At 39.9% G+C, this 23,385-nt stretch overlaps 2 protein-coding genes across 2 annotated transcripts in view; one reads left to right on the forward strand and one right to left on the reverse strand.

Annotated features, from left to right (window-relative positions):
- Nucleotides 1–19,063, reverse strand: part of IRAG2 (inositol 1,4,5-triphosphate receptor associated 2) — a 111,687-nt gene extending 92,624 nt beyond the window's left edge. The window contains exons 1-6 of the mRNA XM_055358031.2: nt 19,020–19,063; nt 11,709–12,313; nt 11,272–11,385; nt 5,072–5,252; nt 1,382–1,461; nt 1,215–1,293 (exon numbers count right to left, since the gene is read on the reverse strand). Coding sequence (XP_055214006.1) covers nt 1,215–1,293; nt 1,382–1,461; nt 5,072–5,252; nt 11,272–11,385; nt 11,709–12,279 — 1,025 coding nt within the window. The 5' untranslated portion in view covers nt 12,280–12,313; nt 19,020–19,063. The remainder of the gene's footprint in view (nt 1–1,214; nt 1,294–1,381; nt 1,462–5,071; nt 5,253–11,271; nt 11,386–11,708; nt 12,314–19,019) is intronic.
- A 109-nt stretch (nt 19,064–19,172) lies between these two features.
- On the forward strand, nt 19,173–23,078 carry LINC02909 (long intergenic non-protein coding RNA 2909). Its single transcript, XM_019039286.4, has 4 exons — nt 19,173–19,406; nt 20,295–20,437; nt 20,567–20,827; nt 22,170–23,078. Exons 1-4 carry the CDS (start codon nt 19,404–19,406, stop codon nt 22,198–22,200), a joined length of 438 nt encoding a protein of 145 aa, XP_018894831.1. The 5' UTR covers nt 19,173–19,403; the 3' UTR covers nt 22,201–23,078.
- The last annotated feature ends 307 nt before the right edge of the window (nt 23,079–23,385 follow it).

Below are 23,385 nucleotides of genomic sequence, written 5' to 3' on the forward strand. Positions count from 1 at the left end.
ATGCACCACCATGACCAGCTAATTTTTGTACTTTTAGTAGAGATGGGGTTTCACCATGTTGGCCAGGCTGGTCTTGAACTCCTGATCTCAAGTGATCTGCTCGCTTCAGCCTCCCAAAGTGCTGGGATTACAGGCATGAGCCTCTGTGCCCAGCCTATATTCTTTCAGTGAAGGGATCTCGGCAGGTTTACCTAGGAAACAGTTCCTAGAGTCTTATCATTGTAGTCTGAAGCTCACAATTCAGTACTCATCTTTCCTAATGTTTTGTATAACTTGTCAATGTTTATGAGCATCATTTGCCATGATATCAGTTCACAAATCCTTTAAGACTCTGGACTGTGTGTTTCATGGAGCCCCAGGTCTCTTTTTCTTTTTTGCTATCTTATCCCGGGGCTCAGGTTGAGAACATAGTTCCCACTCCACTTTTCTTTTTTTTTTTTTTTTTTTGAGATGGAGTCTTGCTCTGTCACCCAGGCTAGAGCGCAATGGCACGATATCAGCTCACTGCAATCTCCACCTCCCGGGTTCAAGCCATTCTCGTGTCTCAGCCTCCCAAGTAGCTGGGATTATGGGCACGTGCCACCATGCCCGGCTAATTTTTGTATTTGTGGTAGAGACAGCATTTCACCATGTGGGCCAGGCTGGTCTCAAACTTCTGACTTCAAGTGATCCATCCGCCTCGGCCTCCCCAAGTGCTGGGATTACAGGCGTGAGGCACCGCGCCCAGCCCACACCACTTTTTTTTACGGATAAACCTGAAGTGGCAAAGATAAAATAAGGGAGAGGCAGAATCACTCTCCTTAATACCCAAAACTTACACATGTCGTGGAAAACAGCTTTTCTCACTCATGCCTAAAAGATTCTACTAAAGAAGTGCTTTAAAATAATTTCCAAAAGAGCGTAAGGTCAATATCATAACCCTACTTCAGGTGGAACTTTTCCCTACAGAAAGCGCAGGAAATTAATGAGGGAGAAGGGTTTCATGAGAGAGCAAGTGATTTTGGATTACTAGTCACACGAGAATTTGTGTTCCTAGTGAAACTGTTTCTAATGCAGGCATTATTAGAATCAGTTAAGAATTTAAAATCAATTATGCTAGCTCTACTGCAAAAAAAGAGCAAAGTGACTTCATTGTAACTGAAATACGTAGATTTGTGAAATAAACAAGAAAAATGAAGTTGAAACACTTGCGAAAGCAGAGTAAGAAGGCTTACAAGACTCCTTTAGATGTTTCTCCTCCCAAAGCCTCGAAGCTCCCCGATGTAGAATCTGTTATATCTGTGCTCATCTTCACTGAAACACATACAAGAGTTTTATGAAAAAAAATCATTTTCTCCACACCGTAGGAAAACAGAACAATCCTGAAGAAACACATACATACTTGTTCCATCTGATTTTATGCCATCCTGTTCACAAACAGAATCATCGATGATGCTGCTTAATCTATGATTCACTCCTTCCCTGTAGCCAAAAAAAAAAAAAAAAAAACAAAACCAGTGAGCTAGGATTCTTTGCCTGACCAAGTTTTGTCCTTTTTTTTTTTTTTTTTTCAGATTTATGCTCTGTACTTTCCTTTTTAGGTAATTCCTTCTGAGTTAAAAAAATATATATTCATTCAACAACTATTTGGAGCTCAATACTATGCTAGGTACTTAGAGTGATAGAAAATAGTTTGTGTTCCTAGTGAAACTGCTTCTAATGTAGGTGGTACATTAAGCATTACCTCCACCATCCATACACTTTTACCTAATATGAAAAAGAAAACTCACAGGCAGCGTATGATTAGGAGATGTGGGGTCTCGGTGGATTAGGAAATAGACATAGGTTGGACTGGTAAGTGGAGACTTGTGGAGGTTGCAAGATCATGGGGCTTAAGAGATTGAGAAGGAAATACACGAACAACGAATACTTTGGGATACACTGACAGGGATACATTTTCCCTTTCTTATGGAGAATCAAATAGAACCTCGACTAATTTTACTTTGGGCGTTTTACTTCTGGAATCTGGGAAACCCTCTGTACAGGCTGTGTAGCACACACACTCTAGCTTGAACTGCAAAATAAACATATTAACATTTCAACCATTTCCTTTCAGAGTCCTATATTATAATTTAAGTTTTGTTACTTAACCTAAGCACCAAATCCTCAAGCTTCTCTCTGGAATAGCCACAAAATTCAACAAATATATGTTTACATCTCATTGTTTGTCATTGTGAGATGTCTGTCACATGTTGGGGGAATGAAAGAACTCACACAGAGTTCTGACTATTCTCGTGTTCACACCCATCCCCATTTCTGAGTTTCTGCTCTTATCTTCTGTATTGCTAGCCTCCATGTTTTTTCCTTTACACTTGTTATAAAAATGTTTTTTCTTTTGTCTTCATGCTGTTTTATAATTATTAATATTTTTATTATACAAACATATATTTTGGAAATATTACATTCTTAAGAAAACAAAAAATTAGTCCAGGCGTGGTGGCTCACACCTGTAATCCCAGCACTTTGGGAGGCAGAGGAAGGCAGATTACGAGGTCAGGAGATCGAGACCATCCTGGCTAACACGGTGAAACCCCGTCTCTACTAAAAAATACAAAAAATTAGCCGGGCGTGGTGGCAGGAGCCTGTAGTCCCAGCTACTCGGGAGGCTGAGGCAGGAGAAAGGCATGAACCCTGGAGGCGGAGCTTGCAGTGAGCCGAGATTGCGCCACTGCACTCCAGCCTGAGCAACAGAGCGAGACTCTGTCTCAAAAAAAAAAAAAAAAAAAAAAAGAAAAAGAAAACAAAAAATTAAAACCATTATACAAAAATAATTGTTTTGGCATAATTCTTTCTAACATTTTCTTATGCATATCTTTATTTCTTCCAAAAATGGGATTATACTACATGAATAGATCTATGACCTATTTATTTGAAGTAATTACATATTAATTTCTCTTATCAAATATTATTACTTTGAATGACTAGTATTCTAGTGTATGGAAGCACTATAATTTGTCCAATTGTCTCTTTTTAAATATCTAGATTGCTTGTATTTATCACTGTCATAAACTACCTTCTACCTTCTATATTAGCATTTACAATTAATTATCTTTCTTATCTTTCTTAAAGTTACATTACTTCTCAAAAAGCCTGCCTTTTGTCTTTTGTTCTTGTTTTGGAGACAGGGTCTCGCTGTCTTGCCCAGGCTGAAGTGTAGTGGCTCTGTCACAGCTCACTGCAGTCTCAAACTCCTGGGCTCAAGCAATCCTCCTGCTTCAGCCTCACAAGTAGCCTGGACTACAGGTGCATGCCACCACACCTGGCTAATTTTAAAATTTTTTTGTAGAGACAGAATCTTGCTAAGTTGCCCAGACTGGTCTCAAACTCCTGGCCTCAGGTGATCCTCCCTCCTTGGCCTTCCAAAGTGCTGGGATTACAGGCACGAGCCACCACACCTGGCCAAGACTGCATATTTTTAAGGGCCTGATACACATTCCTAAATTGCTCTTAAAAAAACTATGCTAACTTGCACTACTACCAATAATATATGGGAGGGCTTATTTCTCCACCCTTTTCACAGTCCACCACATGGGCTAGAGTCATTTTTTAAAAATCTTTGTTAAACTCATGGGTAAAAATGTTATATTATCTGTATTTGCAGTTTTTGATTACACTAACATTACTTATTTCTATATATTTATCTTGACTTCATGAATAACCTGTGTATGGCATGCAACATTTCAGTCATATTTTCTTAAGTTATCTATACATCCTAATCCTACCAGAAATCTGGTAAGTTTTTCCATTCCTTGGGCTTGACATTTTCTCTCTTTTTGAGATGGAGTCTCTGTTGCCTAGGCTAGAGTGCTATGGCACGATCTCGGCTCACTTCAACCTCCACCTCCCGGGTTCAAGCAATTCTCCTGCCTCAGCTTCCCAAGTGATTGGGATCACAGGCGTGAACCACCATGCCCAGCTAATTTTTGTATTTTTAGTAGAGACAGGGTTTCACCATGTTGGCCTGGCTGGTCTCCAACTGCCAACTTCAGCTGTTCCACCTGCCTCAGCCTCCCAAAATGCTGGGATTACAGGTGTGAGCCATCCCGCCCAGTCAACATTTTCTTTAAGCAAATCCTAGCATGCATCAGCAGATAGCTGAAGATTGGTGGCTGAATAGGAGGCATAGGAATTAGGTTTCTTGGCTAGTTGCAGTGGGTGGCTCACACCTGTAATCCCAGCACTTTGGGAGGCCGAGGTGGGCAGATCAGCTGAGATCAGGAGTTCGAGACCAGCCTGGACAACATGGTGAAACCCCATCTCTACTAAAAATACAAGCATTAGCCAGGCATGGTGGCACACACCTGTGATTCCAGCTACTCTGGAGGGTGTGGCAGGAGAATTGCTTGAACCCGGGAGGCAGCGGTTGCAGTGAGCAGAGATTACATCACTGTATTCCAGCCTGGGCAACAGAGTGAAACTCCGTCTCAGAAAAATAAAAAAGGAATTCACTTTCTGTGGAAGAAGACACGCATCTCCAGCATCTGCCAAGGGCACCTGAGATCATAGGGTGCCCTTCTCCTCCTTTACCTTTTTCTTTTTCCTATTCTACTATTCTTTCTTGTTCCCCTTAGCCTCCCTATATTCTAGGATTCCAAATTACATTCACTGACTAGCCCCACTGCCCTTAAAAGGGAGTCTATTATTGAATTTAAATACATTTGGAGATTTGATAGTATCAATAATTCACCTGACTCGTATGTCAGCTCAATTCTCTGTAAGAATATCACATGTGCTCCCCACTAATCACAAGAAATGAATGACAGCAGTGGTTCCCAAAGCATGTCCAGCCCACTCCCGGCATCAATATCATCGGAAACTTGTTAGAATGTAAATTATCAGGCTTCACCCCAGATCTGCTGAATCATGATGGTGGGACCCCAGCAATCAGGTTTAACATCATTCAGGTGAGTCTAATGCATGCTAAAGCACTGGACGATAGTATTTCCATCAACACAGGAAACAGTGATTAGCATAATTATAATCAATTGTTAAAATAGAATCTTAAACTGCATCCCACTAGGACTCTGATTACCATTTGTTTCCACAGTAAGCCATCCAGTCTTTCATCATGGCCTGGAAAGTTTCCAGGTCCACATGTGGGTCTCTCTTCTCAGGATCAAGCATGTTCCACAACTGCTCAAGGCCACTGTCTTCAGAATTTTGGCTAGTTGTTTGTCTCAGGAAATCGATTATTTTGGCCACTCCGACTGAGCCTTTGGAAAAAGAAGAGCAGATCAGTTCTGAAAGACAGAAAAGTTATATTTTTAACAAGTGAAGCACCTATCTCTTTTATGTTTCCTGATCCTAGAAACATGATATATAACCCTGGCAGTCCTGTGGAGCTGGCATGGTATATTGTAAAGAACACTGGCCTTGGGCTAAAGTCTAATGGACCTAGTGTCAAATCTTGGCTCTGAAGATTACCAGCTGTGTAGCTTTGGGAATATTAACCTCTCTGAACCTGTTTCTTTATCTGAGATGGGGACGATGATACCTATCACACAGAGTTGCGAGGTTTAAATATTGATGATATATGTAATCAATAATTTCTCGTGGGAGGTGACCAAAATGACATTACATTTTTTCCTTTCAGTTCCTTAAAAAGCCTTGAATGAAGGAAGTTTTTTTCTCTGCTTTAGTTAAAATTTCAATCTCAAGTGAAAATTTCTACTTTTTAGGGGGTGGAGGAGGCATTTTTAGACAGTCATCCCTACTATCACATTCAGAAAAGAAAATCATTCAAACTATGTTAGTCATTGACACACCAATCTTTTTTAAACATAAGACTTTTCTTTTACTCCCATCAAAGGCCTGCCTTGGGCTGGCTACTTGCAAAGGAGAGGGAAAAATTAAGTAGAAGTTTGAGAGGGCAGATGCCACAGAGAAGGTTCTTCCCTTAAGGAAATAAGGATAGACCATGACATCCGAAAAAAAAAAGTCTCTTAATTAGAAGGAGGAGATACTCATAAAGGAGGCTGAATAACTTCAAAGTTTTTAATAACTTTAACATTATTTAAACTTAACATGTCATTTAGATGTGACAGTATTAGAAAGAGAAATAAAATGACTAATACAGTTATTTAGAGAGAGAACTTTTTTTTTTTTTTTTTTTTTTTGAGACAGGTTCTTGCTATGTTGCTCAGCTGGAATGCTCCTGGTTCACTGCAACCTCAATCTCTTGGGCTTAAGCAATCCTCCCACCTCAGCCTCCCTAGTAGCTGGGACTACAGGCATGTGCCACCACACCCAGCTAATTTTTGTATTTTTTGTACAGATGGGATTCCACCATGTTGCCCAGGCTGGTCTTGAACTTCTGGACTTAAGGGATCCACCTGCCTGGGCCTCCCAAAGTGCTGAGATTACAGGTGTGAGTCACTGTACCCAGCAGAGAATTGCATTATTTTATTTGTAGAAGAACTGGAAAGCAAGCTGGAAAGCCAGCAATAATCATTTATCATATTTTCCTCCACTGAAACTCTAAGCCCTCTGTCATATCAAAACTAGAAAGGCCTCCTGTAATGGTTAATTTCATGTGTCAATGGGTACCTACATATTTGGTTATACATTATTTTGGGTCTCTCTCTGAGGGTATTTTTGGATGATATTAACATTTAAATCTATAGACCAAGTAAAGCAGATTGTCCATCTAGTGCAGGTGGGCCTCATCCAACCAGTTGAAGGCCTGAATAGAACAAACAAGCTGACCTTCTCCCAGGTAACAGAGAATCTCTCCTGCCTTCCTTCCTTCCAACTGGGGCATTGATTTTTTTTTTCCTGCTTCTAGACTTGAATTGAAATGTTGGCTCTTCCTTGCTTCAAGCCTGCTGGCTTTTGGATGGGAACTGCACCAGCAGCTCTCCTGGTTCTTAGGCCTGTGGACTTGGAATGGGACTAAACTGTTGGATCTACTGAATCCCTGGCTTGCTGACATCCTGCAGATCTTGGGACTTGCTCGCCTCCATGATCGCATGACCCAATTCCTTATAATAAGTCTCTTTAGCTAGCTAGATTAAATTGACAGATACAAATATAAATATCTCTTCCCACCAGAGAGCCCTGGCTAATACACATCCCATTTCCCACCAGTGAAGCTGTCTTATTTTCTTCAGAGAATTAATTTCTTAAATCCTGTCCAAGCAGAGAAGCTCTCTGGGAACAAATAAGCCCCACTCATCCTAAGGAAATAAATAAGGGTACATGCAAATATTTTGCTACAAGTGTTCAATACAGTGATTTTATATGTAAAATATTTATTATAGTTTTGGGATTTTTTGAGACAGAGTCTCACTCTGTTGCCCAGGCTAGAATGCAGTGGCATGATCATAGCTCATTGCAGCCTCAGCCTCCTTGGCTCAAGGCATCCTCCCACCTCAGCCTCCTGAGTAGCTGGGATTACAGGCGTGTGCCACCATGCCTAGCTAATTTTTAAAATATTTTTTTGTAGAGACAGGGTCTTGCTAGGTTGTCCAGGCTGGACTTGAACTCCTGGCCTCAAGTGATCTTCCTGCCTTGGTCTCCAAAATTGCTGGGATTACAGGCATGAGCTACCATGTCTGGCATATTATAATTTTTAAAGCAGAAAACATTAATATCCAATTGACATGGATTGGTTAAACATGTTACATCAAAAATGGTATAGCATATGAAGAAAATTTTTTGATGCAGACAGGTACTCAAATTATTAAATGAGAAAAAGCAGATTATAAAACAAGTTTGAAAACATTCTCACACATACTAGAGAATACATTAGTATATCACTTTTTTAAAAAAAAGGATGACCAAGAAAACACCTTACAATATCTTTAGCAATTATGTTGCTCAGCTAATTTTTCTTTTATTTTGAGATGGAGTTTCGCTTTGTCTCCCAGGCTGGAGTGCAGTGGCAACATCTCAGCTCACTGCAACCTCCAACTCCTGAGTTCAAACGCTTCTTGTGCCTCAGCCTCCCTAGTAGCTGGGATTACAAGCGTGTGCCACCACGCCTGGGTAATTTTTATATTTTTAGTAGAGGTGGGGTTTCACCATGTTGGCTAGGCTGGTCTCAAATTCCTGGCTTCAAGTGATCTGCCCACCTCAGCCTCCCAAAGTGCTGGGATTACAGGCTTGAAGCACTGCACCCAGCCTAAATTTTTCTATTTTTAGTGGAGACATGGTTTCACCATGTTTCCCAGGGTGGTCTCAAACTCCTGGGCTCAAGCAGAGCCTCCACCTTGGCCTCCTAAAGTGCTGGGATCACAGGTATGAGCCACCCCACCCAACCCCAATTTAGTATTTTTAAAACTGGTAGGTAAAGAGAATCAATCAAGCTTTTATCCTGCCTCTCTCCTTCAGGACACCAGTATAGCAAAATAGTTCATAACGCGGAATAGAGTTTCTCATTATAGATGTATTTCAGGTGATACATTAGGAAGGAATGATAGAATATTACCATTTGCGACATCTAATGAAAATATAGGTCTAGGCCTTCATCATCAATAGTTGCCTTCTGTTGAAAACACATAACACCATCTATGTATTTAGGTTGATGCAAAAGTAGTTGTGGTTTTTGCCATTACTCTCAATGGTTAAAAACTGCAGTCACATTTGTACCAACCTATTAGAATTCTTGCCCCCATAAAATAAAAAAAAATAAAATAAAAACCCTCAAACTTTTATCTGATTATATTTCTAAACATAGGAGACAGAGAAACAGGTTGTGTTCCTACAGATACACAATCACCAAATTTCAGATTGCGGTAAACTATGAAATAAAAGAATGGGCTGGGTGCAGTGGCTCACACCTGTAATCCCAACACTTTGGGAAGCTGAGGTGAGTGGATCACCTGAGGTCAGGAGTTCGAGACTAGCCTGGCCAACATGGTGAAACCCCGTTTCTACTAAAAATACAAAAATTAGCTGGGTGTAGTGGTGGGCGCCTGTAATCCCAGCTACTTGAGAGGCTGAGGCAGGAGAATCACTTGAACCCGGGTGGCAGAGGTTGCAGCGAGCCAAGATCACACCACTGTACTCCGGCCTAGGCGACAAGAGTGAGACTCTGTCTCAATCAATCAATGGATGGGTTTCTTTAACAGACAACAAAATGCAAAAAACAGATGGAAAGCGAAACACAGAGATAAGACAGACAACAAACTGCAATGAACAAACCTTTCTTGGATATTGGCTTGAACAATAAAACTGTTTAAGAAAAAAAGGATATGTATCTATCACACAAATGAGAAATTTTGACTACTAACAAGACATTTGATAATATTAGAAAAGTATATTACTTTTAAAATCATGATAATGGCATTGTAGTTGTGTTTAAAATTAGTCAATTATCTTTTAGAAATATGTACTGAAGTATTTGTGGATGAAATACTATGATCTCTGGGATTTGCCTCAAAATAATCCAGAGTAGAGGAGAGGAAAATGAGCAGGGTTAGAAATGAGACATAATTGGTTATGACAAATACATAAGGATTCATCATAGAATTCTACCTCTGTATATGTTTGAAATGTTCTATAACAAACAATTATGAATTCAAATAAAACAAAACCATATTGACAGGAATTGTGGAAAGATATACAACAAATCACTAACAATGGTTACTCAGGGAAACAGGATTATCAATTTTTTTTCCTTCTTTTTGCTTGTCAGTATATTATTAATTTTATTACAAATGAGCATGAATCATTTATATACTTAAAATTACTTGTGGAATTTTTTTTTCTCTCAACTTTTAGGTTCAGGGGGTGTATGTGCAGGTTTGCTACATGAGTAAATTGCGTGTTGCTGAGGTTTAGTGTACAAATGATCCCATCACCCAGGTACTGAGCATAATACGTGACTGGTAGTTTTTCAGCCCATGCCTCCCTGCTCAAGTAGTCCCCATATCTATTGTTCCCATCTTTGTTTCCATGTATATACCATATCTAACTCCCACTTAAAATTGAGAACATGCAGTGTTTGGTTTTCTGTTCCTGCATTAGTTCGCTTAGGATAATAGCCTCCAGCTGCATCCATGTTGCAGCAAAGGACATGATCTTGTTTGTTTTTTTTGGCTGCATAGTATTCCATGGTGTGTAGGTACCACATTTTATTTATCCAGTCTTCTGTTCATGGGCATTTGGGTTGATTCCATGTCTTTTCTATTGTGAACAGTGCTGTGATGAACATATAAGTGCATATGTCTTTCAGGTACAATGATTTACATTCCTTTGGGTACCTACCCAGTGGACATATTGCTGGCTCAAATGGTAGCTCTAAATTCTTTGAGGAATCTCCACACTGCTGTCCACAGTGGCTGAACTAATTTATATTCCCACCAGCAATGTGTAAGTGTTCTCTTTTCTCGATAACCTCACCGACATCTGTTGGTTTTTGACTTTTTAATAGTACCCATTCTGACTGGTGTGAGATGGTATCTCATTGCAGTTTTGATTTTCATTTCTCTAATAATTAGTAATGATGAGTATTTTTTCATATATTTGTTGGCTGCATGTATGTCTTCTTTTGAGAAGTGTCTGTTCATGTCCTTTGCCCACTTTTTAATGAGGTTATTTTTTTGTTTGTTGAATTGTTTAAGTTTCTTACAGAGTCTGGATGTTAGACTTTTGTCACATGCATGGTTTGTGAATATCTTCTACCTCTCTGTAGATTGTTTGTTTACTCTGTTGACAGTTTCTTTTGCTGTGCAGAGGTTCTTTAATTAGGTCCCACTTGTCAATTTTTGTTTTGTTGCAATTGCTTTTGGGAACTTATTAATAAACTATTTGCCAAGGCCAATGCCCAGAATGGTATTTCCTAGGGTTTTTGTAGTTTTAGGTCTGGAAATTTTTTAAAAAACACATCTCAAAAATAAAAATTAAAGAAAAACAGAAGTGAAAGCCCAAAATTAACTAAAATTTTGTATAGTGGTTTTACATATTTGAAAAGCATATTTCCTGTGGGGCGCCACCTACGACATGTAAGTAGTTTCAATAAATAAAGATGGTAAGTCAGCTGATAAGCTCAAAAAGAATCATTCAAGTCACTGTTAAAATATGCTGATGCAAAACAGGTACAGGGAAATTATAACGAAATAACCAAGCCCTACAGAGCAAACCTTATTCCCAAATTAGGTGGCATCCATCACATATGTAGACGCAGACAATGAGACCCACACATAAATCATTTCCCTTTCTCTCACAATAGAAAGTTCAGATGACTTGGACCGTCCTACCAAATGTTTAAACAGATAATTTTTAGCTTACCTTTCCGTTTTATGTCACATGCATTAAAAATACTTGTGAGTGCCTCTTCTTCACAGGCCCTGTTGATGCTGTATATTACATCTTCTTTACCATCATCAGCTTCTTGTTTCCATCCTATTAGAAGAAAAAGTTTGTAAATCCTGATGCTTTCTGTGCTATAATGATTAATTTTCCTTTTTTTTTTGGTTTAACAAAGAAAACCTATCATAATAAACAGCCTTCCCCTTAGATATAGGGAAATATCCCCCTATATCTAAGTATTCCCATCATGACGTTCTGTTTTGTTCTGGAAACAAACATAGTTAAAACAGAAAGGGAAAGATGGATGATTCCATCCAAACTTTAATAATGTAGATTTTTTTTTAGTTCAGGTATTCTAAAAGTAGATATGTTTATTGCTCTATTGGAAGGACAAACATTAGAAGATGAATATTTACCATCTTCATTCAGAGATAATTTTTTTACCACTGAATCCTGAGGATCAAAACACTTCAAGCTTTGAACAAAGGTGGAATCAAAGTCAAGTGTTAAGGTACTAAAATTATTTTCACTACAATAGTTATTCAAATCCTTGTTAGAGAAAAACTCTGCTTTTCTGATCTGTGACATCAAAGATGTATAATTCTTGTTGCTCTGTGACTTCGTCTTTGAGACGTTTTCAGAACTTGTGAGAATAACAGAGTATGTTGCAGTCTCAGGGGAGCTGAGGTGAGAGGTGGATGGGGTTCTTGGAGATATTTGAGGCGATGAAATGAAGGCATCGACTTCCTCAGAACTTGACCAATGAGAGTCGGGCGTAGGAACACAAGCAGCAGTCATTTTCCTCAGTACCTCTTCAAAATCTTTCTTGGTGTTGGTCTGTGGGCTATAAAAACTGCTAGATTGGTATTTGATAATCTGCTGAATTGGATTTGAAATTGCTTCTCTCTTGTGGATGGCTCTGATCTTTCTACAAATGCTTTCCACTGGGTTATGCCGCTTCTCAGTTACCTTCCTTGGAGAGGCCATTGTTGACTTTCCTCCTAGTATACAGATGAAGTGGCTAAAGTATAGGCAAAAGTAGATACATGTTTAAAAGTCAGTATTTTCCTAACAATAATTTAGCAATAGGCAATTTATTCCCAAATCAACTTTGGCGGGATCATGACAAGATGTTCAATTTCTCTAAGTAAATTTTCCATGCATTTAACTTTGGCCCCCAGATTTCAGGAAAATAACAGCTAACATGTATAAAGTATTTATCAAGTGCCAGGCATGGTACTAAGCTCTTCATACCCATCAACTCATTTCATCCTTAAAACAACTCTTTGAGATAAACGTTACTACTTTCTCCATTCTCTGACAGCGAATAAGCAACACACCCCAATAAATGCCACAGCTCAGATTCTAACCCAGGCAGTCCAGCTCCAGAGGCTAGATAACCACATTGCTTTTTATTTATAATAGGGCAGGTGACAATGATGCTAACAACTCTCATTTGAATACCTACCATTGGTATTGTACTCGTTGCCCTCTATTCAGAACTTAACTAAATATGCCCCATATTAGGTGTTTTATGTGTATTATGCCTAAATTTCACATAAACCCTATCAGTTGTGTGGAAATATCCCCCTTTTATAGATAAGGAAACTAAGAATCAAAGAGGCCAAGTAATTTGCTAATGGTCCCATCTCTAAGATTTGAGTCAAAGAATGTCTGACTCCAGCATAGTTTTATTGCATAGCAAGATATGTGACCTTTAAAAAAAAAGGCATAATCTCACTTCTTATAGTAATTCAGAAATTTGGAAATACATTCAAAATTTTACCTAAACTAGTAAGATTTAAAATAATCTAGGCTGGGTGTGGTGGTGCGTGCCTGTAGTTCCAGCTACTCAGGAGGTGGGGGTGGGAGGGTCACTTGAGTATAGGAGGTCTTCAGTGAGCCATGAAGGTGTCACCACAGGTACTCCAGCCTGGGCAACAGAGGGATGGATGGACAGATTAGATTAGATTAGATTAGATAGATAATTTTTAAATACTCTACGCAAAAGGTTAAAATAGTTTCAATAGTTACAACAAATAGTTGAATAGTTATGGAATTACTGATTTCAAAAACTATGATTTTTTAGGACATTAACAGAAATTTCCATGAATCTTTTTTTTAATCCACTAATAGAGAATGAACAATAATACAGAAATGTTAAAAGTACTATAATTGGAAGGGGTATCTAGAATTACTGGGAAGAAGAAATACTCAAAATCCTCTGAATCTTACTTGATCTTCAATATGAGGACCACCAGTTCTAGCCAGTGCAGTTTCCACCAACAGAATCCTTTACCACTTAAGGTAATGACCATCTCTCAACCTTTACATTGTTTCCTGACAATACCCTTCTTTCCCTCTATTCAAGAATGATCTCTTGGCTGGGCATGGTGGCTCACGCCTATAATCCCAACACTTTGGGAGGCTAAGGTGAGTAAATCACCTGAGGTCAGGAGTTCCAGACCAGCTTGGCCAACATGGTGAAACCCTATCTCTACTAAAAATACAAAAATTAGCTGGGCATGGTGGCAGGCGACTGTAATCCCAGCTACCCGAGAGGCTGAGGCAGGAGAATCGCTTCAACATTGGAGGCAGAGGTTGCAGTGAGCTGAGATCATGCCACGGCACTCCAGCAGGGGGGACAGAGCAAGACTCTGTCAAAAAAAAAAAAAAAAAAAAAAAAGAAGAAGAAGAATGATCTCTCAACGTGAAGTCTAAAATACATTCCTCTCTTGAAATTCTAGAATCAGTTTTTAATCATGGGACTCCATTCTTTCTGATCTCTTCTAGGATTTATAATTGTAACACACATTTTGTCATTTAATTCAATGTTGTCTTCTATTCTTGGATTGTTTCCAGTGTGTGTGCATGCCTTCTCCTCAAAAATACTTTTTAATTCTTGTACTCAAAACCATGATGTGATTTTTTCTAGATACTCAATACATTATTGTTGGCACAACTGATAATCTACAATTATATATAAAGTATATAATTAGTGGGCTTATGGACTTATCCCCCAGCTGCTGTGATTGTTGGCTCCCAGCTACTTTTCAGGATCACCTTTTCTGGAGAAATTCCCACCTTGAATAGATAAGAGCTGCTCAGTTGCTCCAGGGGGAAGGTAGAAGTGCAGCAGCAGTAATGACAGAAGAGGCTTCACCCTTGAACACAAAGCATTCCAAATCTACAGTTGACTGACTTCTCAGGAACACATCTGACTTCCCTATGTCGAGCAAAGAGCCTTATAAAACAGTAGTTAAGGCCGGGCACAATGGCCTGTAATCCCAGCACTTTGGGGGCTGAGGCGGGTGGATCACGAGGTCAGGAGTTCGAGACCAGCCTGACCAACATGATGAAACCCCGTCTCTACTAAAAATACAAAAATTAGCAGGGCATGGTTGGTACACACCTGTAATCCCAGCTACTCAGGAGGCTGAGGCAGGAGAATTGCTTGAACCCAGGAGGCAGAGGTTGCAGTGAGCCGAGATCGTGCCACTGTACTCCAGCCTGGGTGACAGAGCGAGACTCTGTCTCAAAAAAAAACAAAAAACAAAAAACAAAAAACAAAAAAAACAAAAAAAACACCAAAAGAGTAGTTAAGTATCTGTCATTGTTCTCAATGTGAGTTGAACCAGAGAATTTAGGGACAGGTTGGGCATGAGGCTAAAAGAGACCCCAGAACTGGAACCTCATGCTCCCAAATCCTGTCTACTCCTGTCACTGAATGATGATGTGGTATGCTGTTCAAGCCATAACAAACAGTCTCACTTTGTAGGCATTTGTAACTGACCTAGATTAATGTTCCTAGCACATAAGGCACATGTTTCTACTTGCATTTCCAAGGCATTTTTTTTCCTTTAACCATCTGTTTTCATTTGTTTATTTATTTTCGAGACAGGGTCTTGGTCTGTTACCCAGGCTGGAGTGCAGTGGTGCAATCATGGCTCACTGCAAACTCCAACTCCCCAGGCTCAAGCAATCCTCCTACCTAAGCCTCTCAAGTAGCTGGGACCACAGGCGTGCACCATCACGCTTAGCATTTTTTTTTTTTAAATTTTTTTTGTATTTTTAGTAGAGACAGGGTTTCACCATGTTTTCCAGGCTTTCTTCTACTGTCTTCTAAACTTTCCTGACTTACCTAAGTGAGCCCTGCTTCGTGGTTGATAAGCTAAACCTTATAAAGAGTGCACTGAAAACAGTGGCTCTTCATGAGCTACCAAAGCTGCATAAGATTAACTTGTTTTGCTCTTTCTAATACAGAGCAGAACATGGGTGGGAGTTTAATAAATAAGATGGGGTGATAAAAATTTCAAAATCTGTGTCATCTTCTCCATATGCAGCTTGGAAATATCTCCTGTCTCTTCTGTCTAAACCTCTTAACGTCTTTTTTAATTTTCAATCCTGGTAGAAAGGATTAGCTGCAATCTGCCAGAATACTTAAAAATACAAGCCCAACTTGCTTTGTACAGTAACTGCCTTTGAAAAGGCATTAAGTGAAAATTAAAAACTGGAAGTGAATTGTACTAGGAGAATCAGTTGTTTGGAGTCTATCTCTTTTAAAAGGAATTTCCCTCTTAGCGATCTTAGTTGATTATTTACTACATAAAGATGGTACACTTGTAGATAACCCAATGGCAAGAACGGCTTCTTTTGCTTTCAAGTTCTATGAACCTCGGTTGCATTTTCCATGGTTTTTAAAATTATTTTTAATTTTGTAGAGACTGGGTCTCTGTTACCCAGGCTGTAGAGCCGTGGCTATTCACAGGTGTGATCATAGCACATCGCGGCCTCAAACTCCTAGGTTCAAGTGATCCTCCTGCCTCAGCCTCCCAAGTAGCTGGGATTACCACACCTGGCTCAGTTTGTATACTTTTAATTAAAATACATTTTTTTTTTGAGATGGTGCCCCCTCTGTCACCCAGGCTGGAGTGCAGTGGCACAATCTCGGCTCACTGGAACCTCCACCTCCCAGGCTCAAGTGATCCTCCCACGTCAGCTTCCTCAATAGCTAGGATCACAGGCACATGCCACTATGCCCAGCTAACCTTTTGTATTTTTGGTAGAGATGGTTTCCCCATGTTGCCCAGGCTGGTCACAAACTCCTGAGCTAAAGTAATCCACCCAACACAGCCTCACAAAGTGCTGGAATTACTGGTGTGAGCCAATGTACCTCATATATTAAAGTAGTTTTAATATCCGTCCCTTTAGGCAGCCAACCAATATTTATTGAATTCCTGCTAAGTGCTAAGCTCTGTGCAAATACTGGGGATACAATGATGAGGAAAACAGTATCCTGAAACTCGTAGTCTGTGGAAGATACAGCTATGAACAAGTAAGCCACTAGAGCTATTAGGTTAAATTTAGGAAGCCCAATAAAATTTTAATCTCAGATAAACAATGACTAATTTTTTAGTGTAAGTATCCCCCCAAATGTTGCACAGGACATAGTTATACTGGAAAATTATTTGTTGTTTATTTGAAATTCAAATTTCACTGGCTGTCTTGTATTTTTTTTTTTTTTAGCTAAATCTGACAACCTGAAAAATGTCAAATAAATAATTACATAGTCAGGAGCCATGAGAACCTATAATAGGAAATTATCCCAGCTTGGGAGTGAGGTTAGGGAAAAATTTAGGAGCATCTATTATGTGGCTATTATATGCACTGCACAGAATGTTATACATATTGTTTGCTATTTCTAGGGCTATAAACAGAAAATTAAGAAGTGGAACTATAAATCTGTTAGAGGAATTTCCACTTGATTCATGTGAGCTAAATGTAATGTAAAATGATGTTAGAGATTATCGATGCTGCTTATGTTGCTAATCTTTTTTATTCCTCCTATTGAATGAACTATGCTTCATTGCTCTGGCTTATAGATTCTGAGTCCCATTATTATTATTGCCTCAATTATCTTGTTCCATACAGTCAAAGCTCTTGAATCAACACTTTTCAACCATCTGCCTGATCCAAAACTATAAAGCAACAAGTAAAATCCTCTAACACATGGCAACATCTGTAAAACAAGTCTGATTTGATTCTTACCTAAAGTTATTCGTTATATATTTGATTTTCACCACCGGTGTAACTGCAGACTTCAACATCAACCTCTAAGACATCCATACTCTTTGGGACTTATAGAAATCTACATTTGTTCTGACTTCAATGAGTTAATCTACTATGTATGTACAATGTAGACAATATTTCTTATTCTTTAGGAATGTATATGTAAACAACATGACATAATTTGTGTTTATCAACATCTATATTATTCAATCACTAAGAAAGTTGCATTTTATTGCAAAGAATGGCATATGATGTATACAGAGGTACAAAAGCAGCATCCTTGAAAAAGATGGCAGATTTCAGGGTGATTCAAAAGGCTCGCTAGAAAGCTTTCTGAATCAAATTCTAACTCCAAACAGATTATGTTAACAATGTAATTATCTTTCCTGTTTTTTTCTTTAAAATGTTTTCCTCCCTTTACTAAAGTTATTTATTGAACATTGAACTTCCAAACCTTAGATCAGGCAGGCTGATTTTTAAAATCATTCAAAACTTGATTAGGAAAGCCAGTCAATCATTCATGATTCATCTATGTGAGATCCTATTGGTAATTAATGCAAAATCCTTAATATACGTAAAAAAAAAATTTAAGTATGTGTGTAGATAGACAAGAGATTCCTTTTGCCAAAATGACCCTTCACTAATAATTAGATGCCACTAAACTCTTCATCAAAACCTAAGAAGAAACATCTGTTCACCGAGACATTCCCAGGAAACCCATCTTTAGTGAGCTCAGTGGGAGGGCAGAGCATGGTTTTCTGCTTAACCAGTGAATTTTATATCTGCCAAATTAAACTGTTTTCATTCTCTTTGTGACTACTATTTTATGTGATAAAATAATAACACTTCTTCCTGCCGTTTCTAGGATAGATGATAGCAGCTGTTAATCACATGATTTGCAAACCACAAGTACCAGATTTAGTAAATGCTCAGCAAGTCTGTCATCCGCAACCTTTCTGATTATTAATAAATGCAAGCTGGTATAGGCTAGAACCTTTCCTCCCACCATTCAGTTAACCTTGTTATATTAAGCCTCTTGGCTGGGTCACACCAAGCTTACTATAAACATCTCTTATTGGAACAATTCCTAAAATAGCAGAGTGACACATGCTTCTGAAAACTGTTCTTCTGTCTCATTTCTTGTTATATGAAGTCTGGTTTTCTTCTCAGAGAACAAGAGAAGACCTACAATAAATCTCTAGCTTCAAGAATTCAGGTGCCTCCAAGGTTCTTACGGTCTATAAAACTACATCACCGCGTTTCACTAACACACGTTCCAAACGACCAAGCCTGAAAATGACAGGGCTAATTTAAATTTCCAAAAGCTCCATTGAAAACAATTTGAGATTTGCCTGTGGTGACAGCAACATGTCTGGGGAATCTCACTTTATCACTCTCAGCTACCCATCTTTTTTCCCTATTTGTAGAGCGTTTTTCTTTTCAGATTTGTTTCAAGTTTTCAATGAACTCTGTTGAACCTCTAATATAGACTGATTGGAGGTTTGTCCCTTTTGCCACAAGCATTTTGAGGTTGAGACACAACAGAACAGCCTACATCTGATATTGCTTTTCCCTGGTTAGGGCGGTACTTTCTCGGCTTTCGATGACTAAAGGCCAGCATCAGCCAAAATTTAATTATTTCGTTGGGGAAAACTCACCACCTTATTTTCGCTTGACTTCGCCAGCGCTCCAAGAACCATCTGAGAACTGGGAAGAAAGAGTGGAGACCTACAGGTCAGAGGATGTGGGTGGAGCACATTTCTACAGAGTGGCTTGGGCTGAGGTAAAAGAAGCTAGAGAAGAGAGCCGCTGATGCACTGCACCTGCCTAGGCTGGAGTTAAGGTACTAATCACAGCAGCAGTGCTGGGAAAGGTGCCTAGGAAGGATGAGGATGACAGGCACTATTTTGGTGTGCTCCGCACCACAGCAATAATAGAAAGATAGTCCAGGTGCAGTGTCTTTCACCTGTAATCCCAGCACTTTGGGAGGCTGAGGTGGGAGGATCACTTGAGCCCAGGAGTTCAAGACCAGCCTGGGCAACATGGTGAGACACCCCCCCCCCCCCGCCCCATCTCTACAAAAAACAACACACTAAAGCTCATCCTGATTATACTCTCTAATCAGATGAAGGAAAATTATTTTTAAGTTAAATCTCATACTTTTTCTTTTGTTTTTTGGAAATGGAGTGTTGCTTTGTTGCCCAAGCTTGAGTGCAGTGGCATGATCTCAGCTCACTTCAATCTCTGCCTACTGGGGTCAAGCCACTCCCCCACCTCAGCCTGCCAAGTAACTGAAATGACAGGGGCATGCCACCACAGCCAGCTAATTTTTGTATTTTTTGTAGAGACGGGGTTTTGTTATGTTGCCCAGGCTGGTCTCAAACTCCTGAGCTCAAGCGATCTACCTGCCTCAGTCTCCCAAGGTGCTGGGATTACAGGTGTGAGCCATTGTGCTCAGCCTGGTCATTATCATTTCTATCACCAGGTGAGAGCAAAGGGGAGTCAAATACTGGGGAATAAGAACTGGAGCTCTGAGTTTAAATAACCTGAGTTCAAACCCCAGTTCTGCTGCTTACTAGCTTTGTGATCTTGGACAAATTATTTAACCATATGTGCTTCAGTTTCTTCATCTGTAAAACTGCATCAATATCATGCAATGACCTCCGGGTGTGCTGCAGGGATTAAATGAGGTTAATACACAGACGGCCCTCAGAACCTTGTAGCACATTCTGAGCTCTCAGTAACGTTGTTATGATGCACTTTCTGAAACTCCTTTAACTTATCCAATACTAGATGTCCTCTTAAAGCACCAAATAGCACCTAGAAAGAAATGACCAAGTAACCCGCTCCTCTCATTAGATTTGCTGTGTTTAATTTCCCATGAAATAACCTATTATAACATCCATGCTTGCGATCTGCTTATCAATCCACAGATACCGAAACTGGCAACACCCAGAGACATTTCCCTCCTAGTCATAAAGGAAGCCAGTAGCAGAGCCAGAAATAATATTCAAATTCTGGATCCACTAGACCATATTGCCTGTCTGACAAATTATACTCTTACTTCCTGCTTCAGGTGAGTCTAGTATACCTGATGTTTCTCAGAGCAGTGAAAGGAATAACCTGAACAATAAATTCCAACGGACCTGTAATGAATTGCATTAACATATTATTTCATTATTTATGTAATATTACCTCCTGACAGTTCTAATAAGGTACCCACAATGCCGGGTTCTCTGCCCACTGGGAGCAAACAAGGGAACGTGCAGACGCTGGACAGCATACGATGGATGCCTGCAACTCCTGTACCTGCCCCCGAATGCCACCAGAAATATGCCATCTCTACTGAAACAGCTTTTCCAAACCTGAGCACGTTTATGAACATGGAAAAGAGTGTAAAGGGGTCAAATGCAGACTTTACAAAAAGAAACCCAAGATGGAGATTCCTGTTCGGGATATACTGCAGGTGGGGTTCATAACAACATAGTCCTTTACTTGCCAAGTAATCTGAAAGCAACTAATTAGAGAACCTGTAAGGGATGCCAATCCCAGTTTTCAAAATGGCATTTCAAGGAAATTAAATCTTATCATGTAAAGAGGTCAAGAAATCCGTTTAAATAACATATCTGCTTCTCTCTAGGTAATCTACAATGTTGTTAGACTATCAAGCCAGTAGTTTTAAATATGTGTTGGAGCTCCAGGATTAATCCCTGGTTGATCTGAGGGAGTCACTTTGTCTAACCAAATATAAATGAGGTGGGAGGTGTATGGTTGAGAGGCACTATTAGAAGAAAGGGGCCAGGTGCAGTGGCTCATGCCTGTAATCCCAGGACTTTGAGAGGCCCAGGCAGGTGGATCGTTTGATCCCATGAGTTTGAGACCAACCTGGGCAACACAGAGAAACCCTATCTCTACCAAAAATACAAAATTAGCCAGGCGTGGTGGCGCATGCCTATAAACTCAGCTACTCAGGAGGCTGAGGCAGGAGAATCACTTGAACCCAGAAGGTGGAGGTTGCAGTGAGCCAAGCCATTGCACACCAGTCTGGGCAAAGAGTGAAACTCTGTCTCAAATAAAATAAAATAGTAAAAAATAAATTAGCCAGGCATGGTGGCACGCACCTGTAGTCCCAGCTGCTTGGGAGGCTGAAGTGGGAGGATCAAGCTTGAGTCTGGGAAGTCGAGGCTGCGGTTAGCCAATAGAGATTGCACCACTGCACTCCTGCCTGGGTGACAGAGCAACACCCTGTCTCAAAAACAACAATAATAAAAACAAACAAAGGAAAGAAAAGAAGAAAACCAGATAATGGAATCCTTCTCCTCCAGTACATGCATGGCCAAACATAACTTTTACTTTTCAAAACCCACTCTATGTAAAATGCACTATTTATTTCTCATAATATACTCTTTAATGTGCTTATATTCTAGGTGTCATTGCCTTTAAGTTGCTTTTTTAAATGAGGTATCATTATTATTATTATTTGAGACAGATTCTGGCTCTGTTGCTCAAGCTGGAGTGCAGTGGTGTGATCTTGGCTCACTGCAACCTCTGCCTCCCTGGTTCAGGCAATTCTCATGCCTCAGCCTCCCAAGTAAGTGGGACTACAGGCATGCGCCAACATGCCCAGCTAATTTTTGTATTTTTAGTAGAGACAGAATTTCACTATGTTGCCCAGGCTGGTCTCTAACTCCTCAAGTGATCTGCCTGCCTCGGCCTCCCAAAGTGCCTGTGCCCGGCCTTTTAATTGGACTTTAATGTGCAAATGCAGTGTCTTCAGAAAGCCTTTTTTTCTTCTTTTTTTAAATCAGCCTACATCATGCTATGACAATTTTCATATAAAGATACTGTCTCGGAAAGAAAAGGATTGGGAGTTTGAATGATCTATGGCTTCCATTCCAAAAAGGATTACTACGGAAGTAATTACTTTGAAAGAAAAGTGATAATATGTTTCTGGAGAAAGGTGGCAATGAAGCAAGGCCCTGAATATATTACCAAGATGCATATTACACTGAATGAAATCATCCGTTGCCCTTCCGGATCTACCCCGTGGATGCAGAGTAAAAGCAACCCATCTTTGTTCAGCATCCCAGGAGACAGTCCTCTATTGACAGCATCAGTCTGGTTCCTTTGCCTTCTGATTTCCCATTGAATGTGGCCAGTGGGAGGCCCCAGCAGATGGAAGGCCAGGAGGAGGAAGGGCCTGCAGCATTTTTTCTCCTGGCTCCCACCCTGCCAGGCCTCTGCCTGACAGTGGCTCACGCTTTTCCACAGCTCCTGTCAGGTGGCCTCTCCCAAAGTGACAGTGTTCACTTGGTTCTGTAAGTGTTTTCTCCATTGCCTCTTGCCAGGGAGGGTAATGGCTTCCTAGAGCCAGATGCCAGCACCTGAGGGTGCCCACCACCCCATGCTGTTTCCCTTAACCCTGCCTACACTTTCAAGAATTGAAACTCTTTGCAGCCTCCCTTTTTTTTTTTAAAAAAAAAAAAAAGGTACTATCGATTTCCTAAAGGACCGTTAGTGATATACACTCAGAGATTCTTTTGTCATGTTACTTTCCATAGCTCAATATGGCTGTTATCCACATTATATCAAGAACATAATACCTACCTTAAATTTTTAATATTTTGTCTTTATTCTTCAACTCTGTGTAGCATTTCCTTCTGGTTAAGAACATGCAGATAATCCAAATAAACAGATTTGACTAAAAGAAAAAAAAACTCTACAAACTTTCATATAATTTTTTTTTTTGAGAGACAGAGAAAGGAAGTCTCACTCTGTCACCCAGGCTATAGGGCAGTGGTGCAATCACAGCTCACTGCAGCCTTGACCTCCTGGGTTCAAGCCCGATCCTCCCGCCTCAGCCTCCCGAGTAGCTGGGACTACAGCCACGCTACACCTAGCTAATTTTTGTATTTTTAGTAGAGACAGCGTTTCACCCTGTTGCCCAGGCTGGTCTCAAACTCCTGAGATCAAGAGTCTACCTGCCTTGGCCTCCCAAAGTGTTGAGATTACAGTCGTGAGCCA

This window comes from Gorilla gorilla, chromosome 10, assembly GCF_029281585.2.
Source record: "Gorilla gorilla gorilla isolate KB3781 chromosome 10, NHGRI_mGorGor1-v2.1_pri, whole genome shotgun sequence".
NCBI lineage: Eukaryota > Metazoa > Chordata > Mammalia > Primates > Hominidae > Gorilla > Gorilla gorilla.